The 12,730-nt window shown below is 45.4% G+C and overlaps 1 protein-coding gene across 1 annotated transcript in view; it reads right to left on the bottom strand.

The window, feature by feature from the left end:
* The window catches only part of TMEM154 (transmembrane protein 154), a 49,334-nt gene extending 37,793 nt beyond the window's left edge, over positions 1-11,541 (bottom strand). The window contains exon 1 of the mRNA XM_068990212.1: positions 11,454-11,541. Within this exon, the coding sequence (XP_068846313.1) occupies positions 11,454-11,541 (88 nt within the window). The remainder of the gene's footprint in view (positions 1-11,453) is intronic.
* Between the last annotated feature and the right edge of the window lie 1,189 nt (positions 11,542-12,730).

Below are 12,730 nucleotides of genomic sequence, written 5' to 3'. Positions count from 1 at the left end.
GGGTGAGGGATAAATCAGGAGCTTGGCGTAAACATATGCACACTACTATACACAAGACAGATAATCAACAAGGCCCTGCTGTATAGCACGGGGAACTCTACTCGACATTCCGTGATAAACTGTATGAGAAAAGCATCTGAAAAAGAATGAATATACGTATAACCGAATCGCTTAGCTGCACACCAGAAGCTAACCCAACATGTGTATCAACTATACTCCAACAAAATGCAGAAAAGAGAAAAAACAGAAAACATGCCCACCACAGGGCCCCCAGTGCTCAGATGTCTTTTCCATTTTAAACATTTTATTTGGTGTCTTTTTTTAAAGAAAGCTTACTTGTATCTAAGCAGACGTGTCCAGACCTTAAGGCTGTCTCTGGCTTGAAGTTACTCACCTGGGAAGCGACATTTCTGACCATCTGAGTACCTTTCATCTTATCCTGGCCTGTCAGTACCTGGCAGTTTAAAGAAATGTATATATTTATATGACACAGAATACACTTCTAACATTTAAAATTTCTTCCTATCTTCAGTGGGATGATAGATACAAAAGTAACTAAAAAAATATTTTATATTGGAGTATGGTTGATTGACAGTGCTGTGTGAGTTGCAGGCGTACGGCAGAGTGGGTCAGTTATCCATACACATATACCAGCTCTTTTTAATTTTTTTCCCATACAGGTTATACAGAGCAGAGTTCCCTGTGCTCTACAGTAAGTCCTTATAATCTGTTTTATACACAGCAGTGTGAAAAGTATTTTAAAATTTTTTTAAAGATTCTTAAGTGATGGAAAGTATTCAGGTTGGTTATAATCACTATTTTTATTACAATTCTACCTGTCTTTTCTTAGAATCTTATTGGTTTATTTTTGGCTGTGCTGGGTCTCTGTTGCTGCAGAGAGCAGGGGCTACTGTTTCTGGAGGTGCTGCAGCTTTTCACTGCGGTGGCTTCTTTGGTTTTGGAGCATGGGCTCCAGGGCAGGCAGGCTTCAGAAGCTGCGACCCCTGGGCTCTGGAGCTCATGGGCTTCGTTGCTCTGCGGTATGTGGGATCTTCCCAGCCCAGGGATCAAACCCGTGTCTCCTGCCCTGGCAAATGGGTTCTTTACACGGAGCCACCAGAGAAGCCCCCTCAGAGTTTTAGTACTGCTGGTGGCCTTCTGACGTGCTAGCCCCACTCTCTTCTGCCCACCTCTTTTCTGCATTTATTAATATACCCCATGACTTTTTTCTCACTTTGCTTTTAATGAGACTAATTACGTCAAAATATGCTTTCAAGTTGATCCACCCTTGCAGTCCTGATTTCTTATACTTCATCACCAAGGTTTTTTCTTTGTTTTAATTTTTTTTTTTTTTAGTGATAATTCCTTGTTATTTGAATGACTGATCTAGGACTCAGTTTAAATATTCTTCTAATATTTGTTAACTGGCTACATAGTCAATATGTCTCTGGGTTTAGTGATGCACCAAAATAGGAGTGGTCTTTGCTTAGCAAAAGGTCACCTAATCATAGAGTTACTAGATAAAATATGGGACACCTGTTAAATTTGAATATCAGGTAAACAACAAATAATTTTTTTAATATGTAATATTTATATGTATACTTACAATAAATTACATGGGGTATAGTTATACTAAAAAATTTTTTATTTAAAATTTATATCTGAGTGTTTTATATTATTTGCTAAATCTGCCCATCTTGCGTGCATGCAAGCTAAGTCGCCTCAGTCATGTTCATTTCTATGCAACCCCATGGACTGTAGCCCGCCAGGCTCCTCTGTCCATGGGACTCTCCAGGCAAGAACACTGGCGCAGGTTGCCATGCCCTCCTCCAGCAATCTTCCCAGCCCAGGGATCGAACCTGAGTCTCTTTGGTCTCCCGCACTGGCAGGTGGGTTCTTTACCACTGGCGCCACCTGGGAAGCCTTCTGGCCATCTTGCGTACTTGTTAAGTCACTTCAGTCGTGTCCAACTCTGCGCGACCACCTGGACTGTAGCCCACCAGGCTCCTCTGTCCATGGGATTCTCCAGGCAAGAACACTACTGTGGATTGCCATGCCCTTCACCAGGGATCTTCCCAACCTAGGGACTGAATCCAGGTCTCCTGCATTGCAGGTGGATTTTTTTACCACTAGGCTAGCCATCTTTATCGTAGACAAATAAGCATAATTTTTAGAAAAGAATAAATAGATTTTAAATTAATAAACAGTGATGTCAGGTGGAAAAAAAAAATCAGCAAATCCTACTAATTACTGGGCTCCTGTTTCTGAAAACCACAATGGAATGGGGAAATAGGAAATAATAATGATGGTTTTAATACATATAAAATAAAGACTATAGAAAAAATTCAGATTTCAAAAACAAACTAGATTAATTGGTTTTATTTTATGGGAAAAAAAAAATACTACCACCCATCAGACCCTACTCAGGTGGGTAGCCCTCCTTTCCACCCACCTCTTTAACTTCTCAGGAAGTCCTTCTGTGATGTCCTCAAGCACCTGCACCAGACTCTTCCATCCTTTTTATGTTACATAATTTTTTTTTCAAGTTTTCAAATCAGTTCTTACTGGCTTGAAATTTCATGTCTATGAAACGTATACGCTCCATTTTTTTTCCCAAAAGCACTTCTGTAACTACTTGGATTTTCTGCAAATTGTCATGCCGCTCAATGCTTCTCTCCTGAACTTCCCTCCATATTCTGAGAGGGAGGTGGACAGAAGGCGTTCTCGGAACTACTCACTGATGCAGCCACGTAGCTTTCTCCACAGGAGGAGGGAGGAATAGCTGTGGCCTGTTTGGTTTGAGGAGCCAGACCTGAACTATTCCCAGACCAAATGATTGGAGAGTTAACATTGGAGAATAAAATAAAACTGGATTAACCAAAAAATCACATGCATCCAGTTTTCACCACATTGCATTACTGAAATGATTATAACTTTGTCAGAAACGCGAGTATGTCTTGTGCGACTGAATAAATTTCACGCCATTCATGTCCCTGCTAGGCACCAAACCCTATTCTGGGATATAAAGGTGAATGAGACCACTTCCCGGGGAAGCGGTGGGTCAGTAGGGACAACGGCATTCAAATTAATAGTCACATGACAGTTTCATAAAAGCTGTAACAGGTTTGGGTACAGAGCATCATGAGGACTCGGGAGGGGAAGACACTCATTGCATTGGGGGGGGCGGATTCAGGAGATCTTCACAGAGGAAGTGATCACTGAATTGAATCTCAGGATTTGTCAAGCAATGATGGCTGCAAAGGCATTCAGCTGAAGCACCGCTAAGGAAAGACTCCGTGGCCCAACAGAGCTTGGCACATTCAAGTACTTGTATCACAGGATGTGTGGTGGGAAGGGTCCAGCGGGAAAGGAGGTCAGCACAAGCTTAGAAAGGGCCTTGTGGTGATGCCAGGGAGACTGGAGTCTATCCAAAGGAAATGAAAAACCACTGAAGGGGTAAGTACAAGAGAAAAATTATCACATTTTTGTTAGAGAAGCGTCACTCTGGAGGTTATATGAAATGGAGTTGGAGAGGAGACAAAGCCAAGAAGACTAGTTAAGAAGTTGATAACGTACCCTAGGTGAGAGCTAGGAAGGACCTAAACCAGCAGGGAGCAGAGAAAGAGTTCTGTTTTGGCCAGGTTGAGCCCAAGGCCCCTGGGACACCTCCAAGGAGGACAGATGATCAAAATCCAGGACTGGGACTGGGCCTTCAGACCTGACTGGAAGTGATACGGGGCAAATCATCAGCCAAGGAAGGAAGGAAGCCAAGAAAATGGAAGACGTGGCCCTGAGATGACGGAAGGAGTGAGAGGAGAAAAGAAAAACATGAAAGGAACAGGTGGAAGAGAAAGATCGCAACCCCAAACCTGAAAGGAGCAACCAGCCTCGTAGGAGACCAAGAAGAAAATGACCTCGTAAGAGCCTCGGAAGGCGAGGCTTTCAATAACAGATTAATTACGGAAAGGGCTACAGAGAGAAACCGGAGATAAAGACGGAAATGGGCCCTTTGGGTTCAGCTATCAGGAGGCACTGCGGACTCGGGTAGAGCGGCTGAGTGTTGCGCTTGCCACGGCAGCCAGATCACAGGGGGCTGAAAGATGAATGAACAGGGAGAAAATGAAGATGTGCTGGCTGTCTTTCAGAGAGATGGGAAGCCATGGAAAGAAGAGAGGGCGGACAGCCAGCAGGGACCCCCGGGAACTGGGAAAGAACTCACTTTTTGTTATGAACATTCACCTACCGAAGAGAACAGAAACAAATACAACGAATAACAGGGGACCCACCCCAATTCTCTTCTATTTCTCCATAATGACTACAGCAGGGGTTGACAAACTTTTTCTTAGTGGGCCAGAGAGTAAAGGTTATAGACCTTGTGGCCAAGAGGCCAAATAGAGGCTATTACCTGTTTTTAGATAACCATTAAAGAACAGCCTTAGCTTGAGGGTTGGATAAAAAACAGGATGATTGCTGAACTGGGGCCATGAGGCCTGGTTTGCTGACCCCGGACCGCCATGCTTTTTCTGAAAGAAACACAACACTGTGGATAGAGTTGAAGCCCTCCTTCCCCTGATCTCATTCAGGTTAACTGCTGTCAAGTCAGCATGTATCCGTCCCACACTTTTCAGATATGCCTGTGTCCCCAAGCCACAGAAGCAGAACTTGGAGTGTTTTTAAAACTTTAAATAAATATAATTATTCTGTGCATAATAATCTGCAACTTTTCTTGTCTTTTTTTTTGTTTTTGGTCAACAGTACATTTGAGACTGATTTATCTTTATACATTTGGCTACAGTTCATTAAATTTACCTACTCTATGCTATCTCATTCTATATCGAGTACTTTATATTTTTCTTGTGTTAATAGACATTGAGATTGTTTCTATTTTTTCCATTTTTACCAACAAGGCTACACTCCACATTCTTAGCCATACTTCTTTGCTATACATTTGTGAGTGGTCTGGGGTAGATGCCTAGGAGCGGATTGTTGAAGCTATAACGGTATGAGCATCTTCAGTTGGCTAGATGTTTCCAAACTGTTCCCTAGAATGGTTGTATAGAAAAGTTTCCTTTTCCAATAATCTCATATAGTAAGTAACCTGAAAAATTCTCCCAATACTCAATACCTAGAGATACAAATGAAATACAGTAAGTCCCCTCCATACGAACAAGAGCATTCTGAGGGCACATTGATAAGTCCTATTTGTTCATAAGTCCAACAAAGTTAGCTGAGGTACCCAACTAACACAAACGGCTATATAGTACTTACTATAATATGTTTATAATATTTTTTCACACAAATAACAGCTGAGATACCCAACTAACACAAACAGCTATATAGTACTTACTGTAATATGTTTATAATATTTTCTCACACAAATAATACATAAAAAACAAACACAGAATAAAATAAATGGCTTTAATCTCACATTACAGTACAATAGCTGGCATACTGGAGCTGCCATCAAGTGAACAGGCAAGAAGAGTTACTGACTCAAGGAGGGAGAGGAGGTGGAAGATGGTGGAGCTGAAGGATTGTCAGCGATAGGAGACGGAGAGCAAGCTGCCATCTCACTCATGCCTGACGACGACAGAACACAAGTTTGCATCTTTGAAAGTTTGCAACTTGAAGGTTTGTACGTAGGGGACTGGCTATATAAGAAACTTCTTGAATGTATAAAGAAATCACAAAAAAGCAAGGCAATCCCCAGGGCCCAGAAAACATGGAGAAAGCAAAACAACAGCTTGTAGAGGAAATTTAAATTCACAGCCATACCTACCTACCTACGGGGACTTCCCAGAACCCCACAGGGATATCAGCGGTTCTGTAGTGCTTTCAGGGGTTCCAGTCCACCCACTGGGTCAAAAGTTAAAGCTTAAACACCAGGTCATGGTTGTAAAATATAAAGAAAAAAAGAAAAGCAGCTGCGGTGATTCTGGCAAAGGCCAAAGTCAGGAGTGCTTCCCCTAGGCTGACCTCACCATCATCCTGACTCTGTGGACCCCTGGCCCATGGCCCGGCTGTGAATTTGGTTCTGTCTGCTTCCTGCTCCTTGGCAGTCTCTTTGTTCACTTTGATCACCTGCTTCTAGTTACTGGCTTGCCCCTTTAACGAGGTTTTGGCACCTCACACAGCTCTTGGAGGCCGACCCCTGGGGGCTGCTCCCTCCACACCCAAGGGCTGGGGTTTAAGCCTCAGGTCCAAGCCCCTACTCTCCTCAAGCCCCGTGCACATCCCTGTCTGAGTTTTTCCAAACCCTACTTTGCAGTGACAGGACTGCAGTTGTGCCGTGAAAGTATTTACAGCAGCTTGATGACAGGATCAGAAAAGTCGAAGTTCTGTTCAATAGGGTGGGCCCAGCTCTGCGTGCTGGGTTTTGCCCTCAGTGCACCCAAGATGTCCATCATGATGGGAGTTGACAGATACAACAAGATTAGATCTACATAAACGTCAGACAAAAACTGTCAAATAGTTAACAACATGTTTAAAAGACATAAAAGAAGGAATAAAGAACACAAAGAAAAAATAAAACGAAGACATATATATATATGTATACACACACATATATCCTTATGAATATTCTATATTCTCGAATTTTCTTGAAATGAAAAGCTTCAGCAGCAGGCGACAGGAGATGACTACATTAATCTGCCCTCCCACGGGCGGCGCAGGGCTCCGGCTTCTCCACACCTTTGCCAGCAGCTGAGGGCGGCACAAAGCATACACAGGCAGGCAGATTGCAGGCTGCGTTGTTGCTTTATAGAACTGAGCCCATCCCAGCCAACGTCTTGCCCTCCTCTGGTCTCCTGGGTTTGGCTTTAGACACAGAAGGACTTCAGGCGTTAATAAATCTCTCTCTGCTTGCTTTTCCTCTCTTTGCCTGGGGGTCAGATCTCAGCAGGGTTCTCCCACAGAGACTCCACCTGACACCTGACGAAGGCTGTGCTTCCCTCTCCCTGCTTCTCATACCCTGTAGCCTCTTTTTCCTGCTTCTGGGCTTAACTGTTCTAACTTCAGATTCTCTGTTGCTTACCCTGTACCTTTCGGCCCCTCCCTCCCCCTCCACAGGCCAAAGTTCAACCCAACTCCTCTGTCCCTTTTCCTGTGAGCCCGCCTCCAGTCCAACCAAACACACACAGCCCCAAGTGTGACCGTCTTAGAGCCCAGCCAACAGTCGATGTGACGCACCTACACAGTCAGGAAGGCACCAGAGACAGAACCTGAAACTCACACACACAGCCTGGCAGAGCCTGAAAACCCAGAGGCAATATGGCATCTTGTCAGAGCATGGACTCATGAGGCTAAATCTTATTCAGATACACTACTTAGCTGTGTGACCTTGGGCAAGTCACTTAACCCCTCTGTGCCTCAGTTTCTCCTCTGAAAAACTGCAATAATTGTACCCACTATATAACATTTGTTAAAGGAATCAAATGAGCTGGTATATGTACAGTGTTCAGAACAGGCATATACTGAGCGCTATCTGTTGGCCATCATCATTATTAGTACTTGAAACTGGGACTGTCCCAGGAAATAGCACGTGGCGGCCACAGTCACTGAAATAAGAACAGCTTCAGAAAGTTTAGTTTCATTTATGCAACTAGTACTTTCTTCTATTCTTTCTCCCCTTCTCAAGGTTCATCCAATCCTTTTTTCTCCCCTTCTCAAGTATGATCCTTACTCTTCTGAAACAGCCCAGAAAACCTCCCAGTCCTCTCCATCAAACCCAGTGTTTAACTTTGGCCATCAGAACATTTATAGCTGCCTTCTTCCTGCTCCATGCCTCTCAGTTCTTTTTTTCTACAGACCATTCTGCAGTCAGTAAAGAATCTGCCTGCAGTGCAGGAGACCCGGGTTCGATCCCTGGGATGGGAAGATCCCCTGGAGAAGGAAATGGCAACCCACTGCAGTATCCTTGCCTGGAAAGTCTCATGGACAGAGGAGCCTGGTGGACTGCAGTCCATGGGGTCGCAAAGAGTCAGGCACGACTGAGCAACTAACACTAACACTGACACTATTCTGCTTTTAGCAGCTAATAAATCCCATGCTTTTGGTATCTGGGAAGTTGCTCTGAACTTTCTGATAGTGTTAAGCTGACACTGGCAGGACGCAGGATAAGGAACAAGGTGGCCCTTCCTCCCACAGGCAGAACGCTGCCTTCATTCTGAACTTTCTTAGCCTCCTACACTGGCCAAGATCCCTAGGCCCAGAGCTGTTAACTGTTCTCATCTGTTTGGTCAAAATCCCAGAAAAGGTATTTTCTCATTTCTCCCCTGGTGACTTCTGAGTGGATGACTTCACTTGAGATAGTAATCCATTCTGTACCAGGCTCTATAGCTACACAAAACAAAAGATTAAAAGATGCTGACTCAGCAGTAACGATGCTGGTCCCAGGTAACTGCAGGTATTAGATAATGTCGCCTGTTTGATTTGAGATAAACCTGGATTATGCTTGCAAAGGGGAATCAGGCTGTTTGGTAGACTGCATTCTTCTACCGAACACCTCTGTGATATTTTTTTGAAGAATTCAAGGAAATATTTAGATACAGCTATGACACGTGGCTTCCCAGGTGGTACTAGTGGTAAAGAACCTTTCTGCAATGCAGGAAGCACGAGACACAGGTTTGCTCCTTGGGTCGGGAAGATCACCTGGACAAAACTGAAGCGACTTAGCATGCACGCAACGTGACACTTAGACACCATTAGCCCAAAAGGATATGTTGTTGTTGTTTAGTAGCTAAGTTGTGCCTGATTCTTTGCAACCCCATAGACTGTAGCCACCAGGCTCCTCTGTCCATGGAATTCTCCGGGCAAGAATACTGGAGTGGGTTGCCATTTCCTCCTCCAGGGAATCCTCCCGATCCAGGAATTGAACCCACGTCTCCTGTACTGGCAGGCAGAGTCTTTACTGCTGAGCCACAGGGGAGCCCCTCAAAAGGATGTATATCTTACTCAATTTTACAATGTATATTCATTCAGTCCTTAATTAAGAACAGCCTTTCCCTTGGCTAATCTCAAAGTAATAAGCTCTGATTATCCAGCTGCTTGCAAGTGGGCATTTTTGCATTTTCAGGCACTGAAAATGGAGACAGAGCCCAGTGAGGGTGGGGTGACCCAGACAAGCCCTGTGCTCCCCTCAAATGCAGCTTTTCACCTTGTCCTTCTCCTGACATCCTAACGTTACCTGCCTTCAGGAGCTCATCAGTTTTAGTGATCAGTCTCACACCCACTCTAGGATGATCTCAGTATTTCTCAACAACCACCGAATTCCTAATTTATGCTGACCCTTTACAAGATTTGAGGAAATCAAAGATGAACAAAAGGAAATTTTCTTTTCCCCGGAGGTGCTCACAGCCTGGAGGGAGGCCTGGGTATGATTCTAAGTGGTTAGCAGCAGCAGCAACAGCAGGTCTATGGGGGCACAATAGGCAAGGTGCCACAGAAGGGGCAGTGAGACAGACACCAATAAGGAGGTAACATTCAGTCTGAGCCTTTTAAGGTTACATAGGCATCCACTTGTAGGAAAAAAAAAAAAAGGAACCTGTCATCACTTGTAGCCAAAGCCACAGAGGCCTGGAACACACGCTCCATTTCGTGTGACTGAGGGGCTGCGGCGGGGGAGCAGGAGAGACTCAAGGAGATGCTGTGGAAAAGAGATTGCAGGGAGAGGCCAGGGGCCACCTCTGTGAAGGGAAGGGTCACTGATCACATACAGACCCCAGAGACAGCTCCTGAATTGCAGACACTTTGATTCCATCATTTTCAGCTGCTCAAGAAAACTACTCAGCTAAGGTTAAATATCACTCTCAGGAGCCTGTTTGAGGCAAGTGTGGTAGCAGTAAGAGTTAAAAGCAGGGAAGAAAGACAGCTGGGCCCTGCTCCCATGGGTGCTGAGGGATGCCTGTCAGGTAAAGGAATGTGGTCCAGAGGTTTTAGCAGGGGGCATGGTGGATTCCCTGGCTGCAGAGGAAAGACCCTGGAGTCCAAGTCAGGAAAGCTGATCGGCAGTGGGTCTTACCTTTCTCCTCTCAGTTCCTTCATCTGTACCCCCAGTACAGCTGCACCTCCAGCACAGCTAAACACTCAGTACAGTTTGAGCATCATCTTTAAGCTCCCTTCCTGCTCCAAATGGGGAAGGGAGTGGCTCAGACGGTAAGGAATCCGCCTGCGATGCGAAAGACCTGGGTTTGATCCCTGGGTTGGGAAGATCCCCCAGAGGAGGGCATGGCAACCCGCTACAGTATTCTTGCCTGGAGAATCCTCATGGACAGAGGAGCCTGGTGGGCCAAGTCCATGGGGTCACAAAGAGTCGGACACGACTGAGCGACTAAGCACACAGCACCCCTGCTCCAAAACTTTATGCATTAAAAACTCAGTGTCACCCAAACTCATTTTGAACATGAACCTCAATTTCAACCAAATCTCCCTCCAGTTGGAATGGCTGGCCTTTCCAGTCTCCACCTGGAACGCTAGGGAAACGGAGACTGGCCGGGCGGGGTGGCTGTGTGCTGACTTCTAATCTCCAGGAGGTTACTTGTCTGTTAGTGTCTGATGCCCCTCCCCACATCCTATTTAAAGAACCTCAGCTTGAGAACCTTCCTTGTGAGCCCAATACTGTTCGCCAGCAGCAGGAGGTGTCCACCGACAGGAACCACCTGCAGCTAGTCTGTTTACCCAAGAGCAAATCCACCCAAGGGTAAGAAGCAACTGGAGTGACTGTGCTGGTTGTAGCAACTGTCAATTGCTGCTCTTAGCTCAACACTAGGAGATTTAATACTTTGTCTTTTCTGATACCTTTGATTCACTACAATCACATAACTTTTTAAAAACAAAGCTTCATCAGTCACAATCAACGCAAAGAAAATCTCTCCCAAGGTAACAAGATCAAAGGAAAGCTGATGAAAGACCTTACAAGTTGGAATGGATGCCTGGGGATTCCTCAGACAATTTCCTGCTTACTTTTTTTTTTTTTTTTTTTTAAACATGGTGTTTCTTTAGTCTACTTTCCAGCCCTAAATTTCCATAGCCCAGTTTTTCCAGGACTTTTTGGAACCAGCAGACTTCTCGGCCCACATTACTAAAAGTTAATTCATGATTTCTCTGTTTCAGCTGATTGAAACGGTCTTTTCCAGGAACTGCCAAAGAGTTGATCATTTTCTTAATATGCCCATTAAAGCCGGTAAATGACTAGGACCGGTAAATTACATCTTGGGAAACAAAGACTGCGGGGAGCTTAAATTCCAGAAGCGAACTGCAGCTGGATCAGCCGGCAGCGAACGAAGCCAAGTCCCTCCTCCCTCACAAAAAGACAGCTAGACTTTCCTCCACTTTTTTCACAGTAAGGCTTAGGTTTTTCCAAGTGTTACGCTCCCCGGCAGAGATCTGTAGCCTCGGGTACCAGACAAGCCTTCCTCATCCTCCTCGCCGGGAGTGGAAAGCCGAGGGGTGCTTACCCTGCGCCGGGCGGGTGGGAAAGGACGCGAGGACCGCGGCGAGGAAGAGGGCGGCGCGCGGAGCCTCGGGGGGCGCGCGCCCCGGCATCGTGATGCTGCTGCGCGCAGTGTCAGTCCCGCTGAAACGTGAACATTTCCTGTTTCCTGCTTGTTTGGGTCGGTGCTAACTTGAAGGAGAGGTGTTTGCCTGTTTTTTAGGAAGTGATGTAATTCTGTAGGAGCCTGTCAGACCAGCAAGAGTTGCAAAAGAGAAGTCGCTCTTCAAGCACTGATTCAGTTAACACGCCTCTCAAGGCCTTTCCCCACCCCGGCCCGCGTGGGCCCCACCTTTTGATATCGCCCCAGTAGGAGCAGTGTCCTGCGCTCAGATGTCACTCAGGATCTGGGGCTGGGGGGCGTGGACCACACGCCTTCTGGGTTTGTGATTTTACTCCATCCCCAGGTCAGCGTGCCGTTCTGCCTAGAGTCTAGAGCAGCGCACTCCAGTAGAACTTTCTGAGATGATGGAAATGTTCTGAATCCATGTGGTCCAGGACAGTAGCCATTAGCTGCATAGTTTGCTAAGCACTCGAAACAGGGCTGGTGAGCATTGAATAGTCAGTTTTTGTTTTCATTAATGTAAATTTAAGTAACTCTTTGTGGCTAGTGGCTACCACATTGGACCCCATTCAGCAGGGACACCTGTGCCATCAGGAACTGTGCCCAGCCAGGAACAGGCCAGCCCTTCTTTTTGGTCAGGCACATCCTTCTCCCTCGGTCCTGGGTCCTGCGTGCCCCACCCCCACAGCTCATTAGAAGGATAAGGTACAGTCTACCCATGCTCTACCTGTGCCTGAAGGGCGTGCTCTGCTTCTCCAGAGAGAAATCATCTTTTCATGTTTGGTCGTTTGTTTATAAAGACTTTCTTAGAGCAGTTTTAAGTCCACAGCAAAGTTAAGAGGAAAGGGCAGAAATTATCCCTAAACCCCAAGTCCCCACACCTGCAGCACCCCCTCCACTATCAATACCCCTGCAGAGTGGTACATTTGTTTCAATTGATAAATTTACATTGACACATCATAACCACACCAAGCCCCACTGTTTACTTTAGGGCTCGCTCTAGGTGCCATATATTCTATTGGTTTGGACAAATATATAATAATGACATGTATTATCATTATAGTATCATATTGGGTAGTTTCTCTGTCCTAAAAATCCTCTGTGCTCCATTCGTTCATCCCTCCCACCCCTGATAACTACTGATCTTTTTATTGTTGGCATAGTTTTGCCTTTTCCAA

This window comes from Capricornis sumatraensis, chromosome 17, assembly GCF_032405125.1.
Source record: "Capricornis sumatraensis isolate serow.1 chromosome 17, serow.2, whole genome shotgun sequence".
Taxonomy (NCBI): domain Eukaryota; kingdom Metazoa; phylum Chordata; class Mammalia; order Artiodactyla; family Bovidae; genus Capricornis; species Capricornis sumatraensis.
Note: the sequence above shows the minus strand (reverse complement) of the source record. Positions and strands in the feature narration are given on the sequence as shown.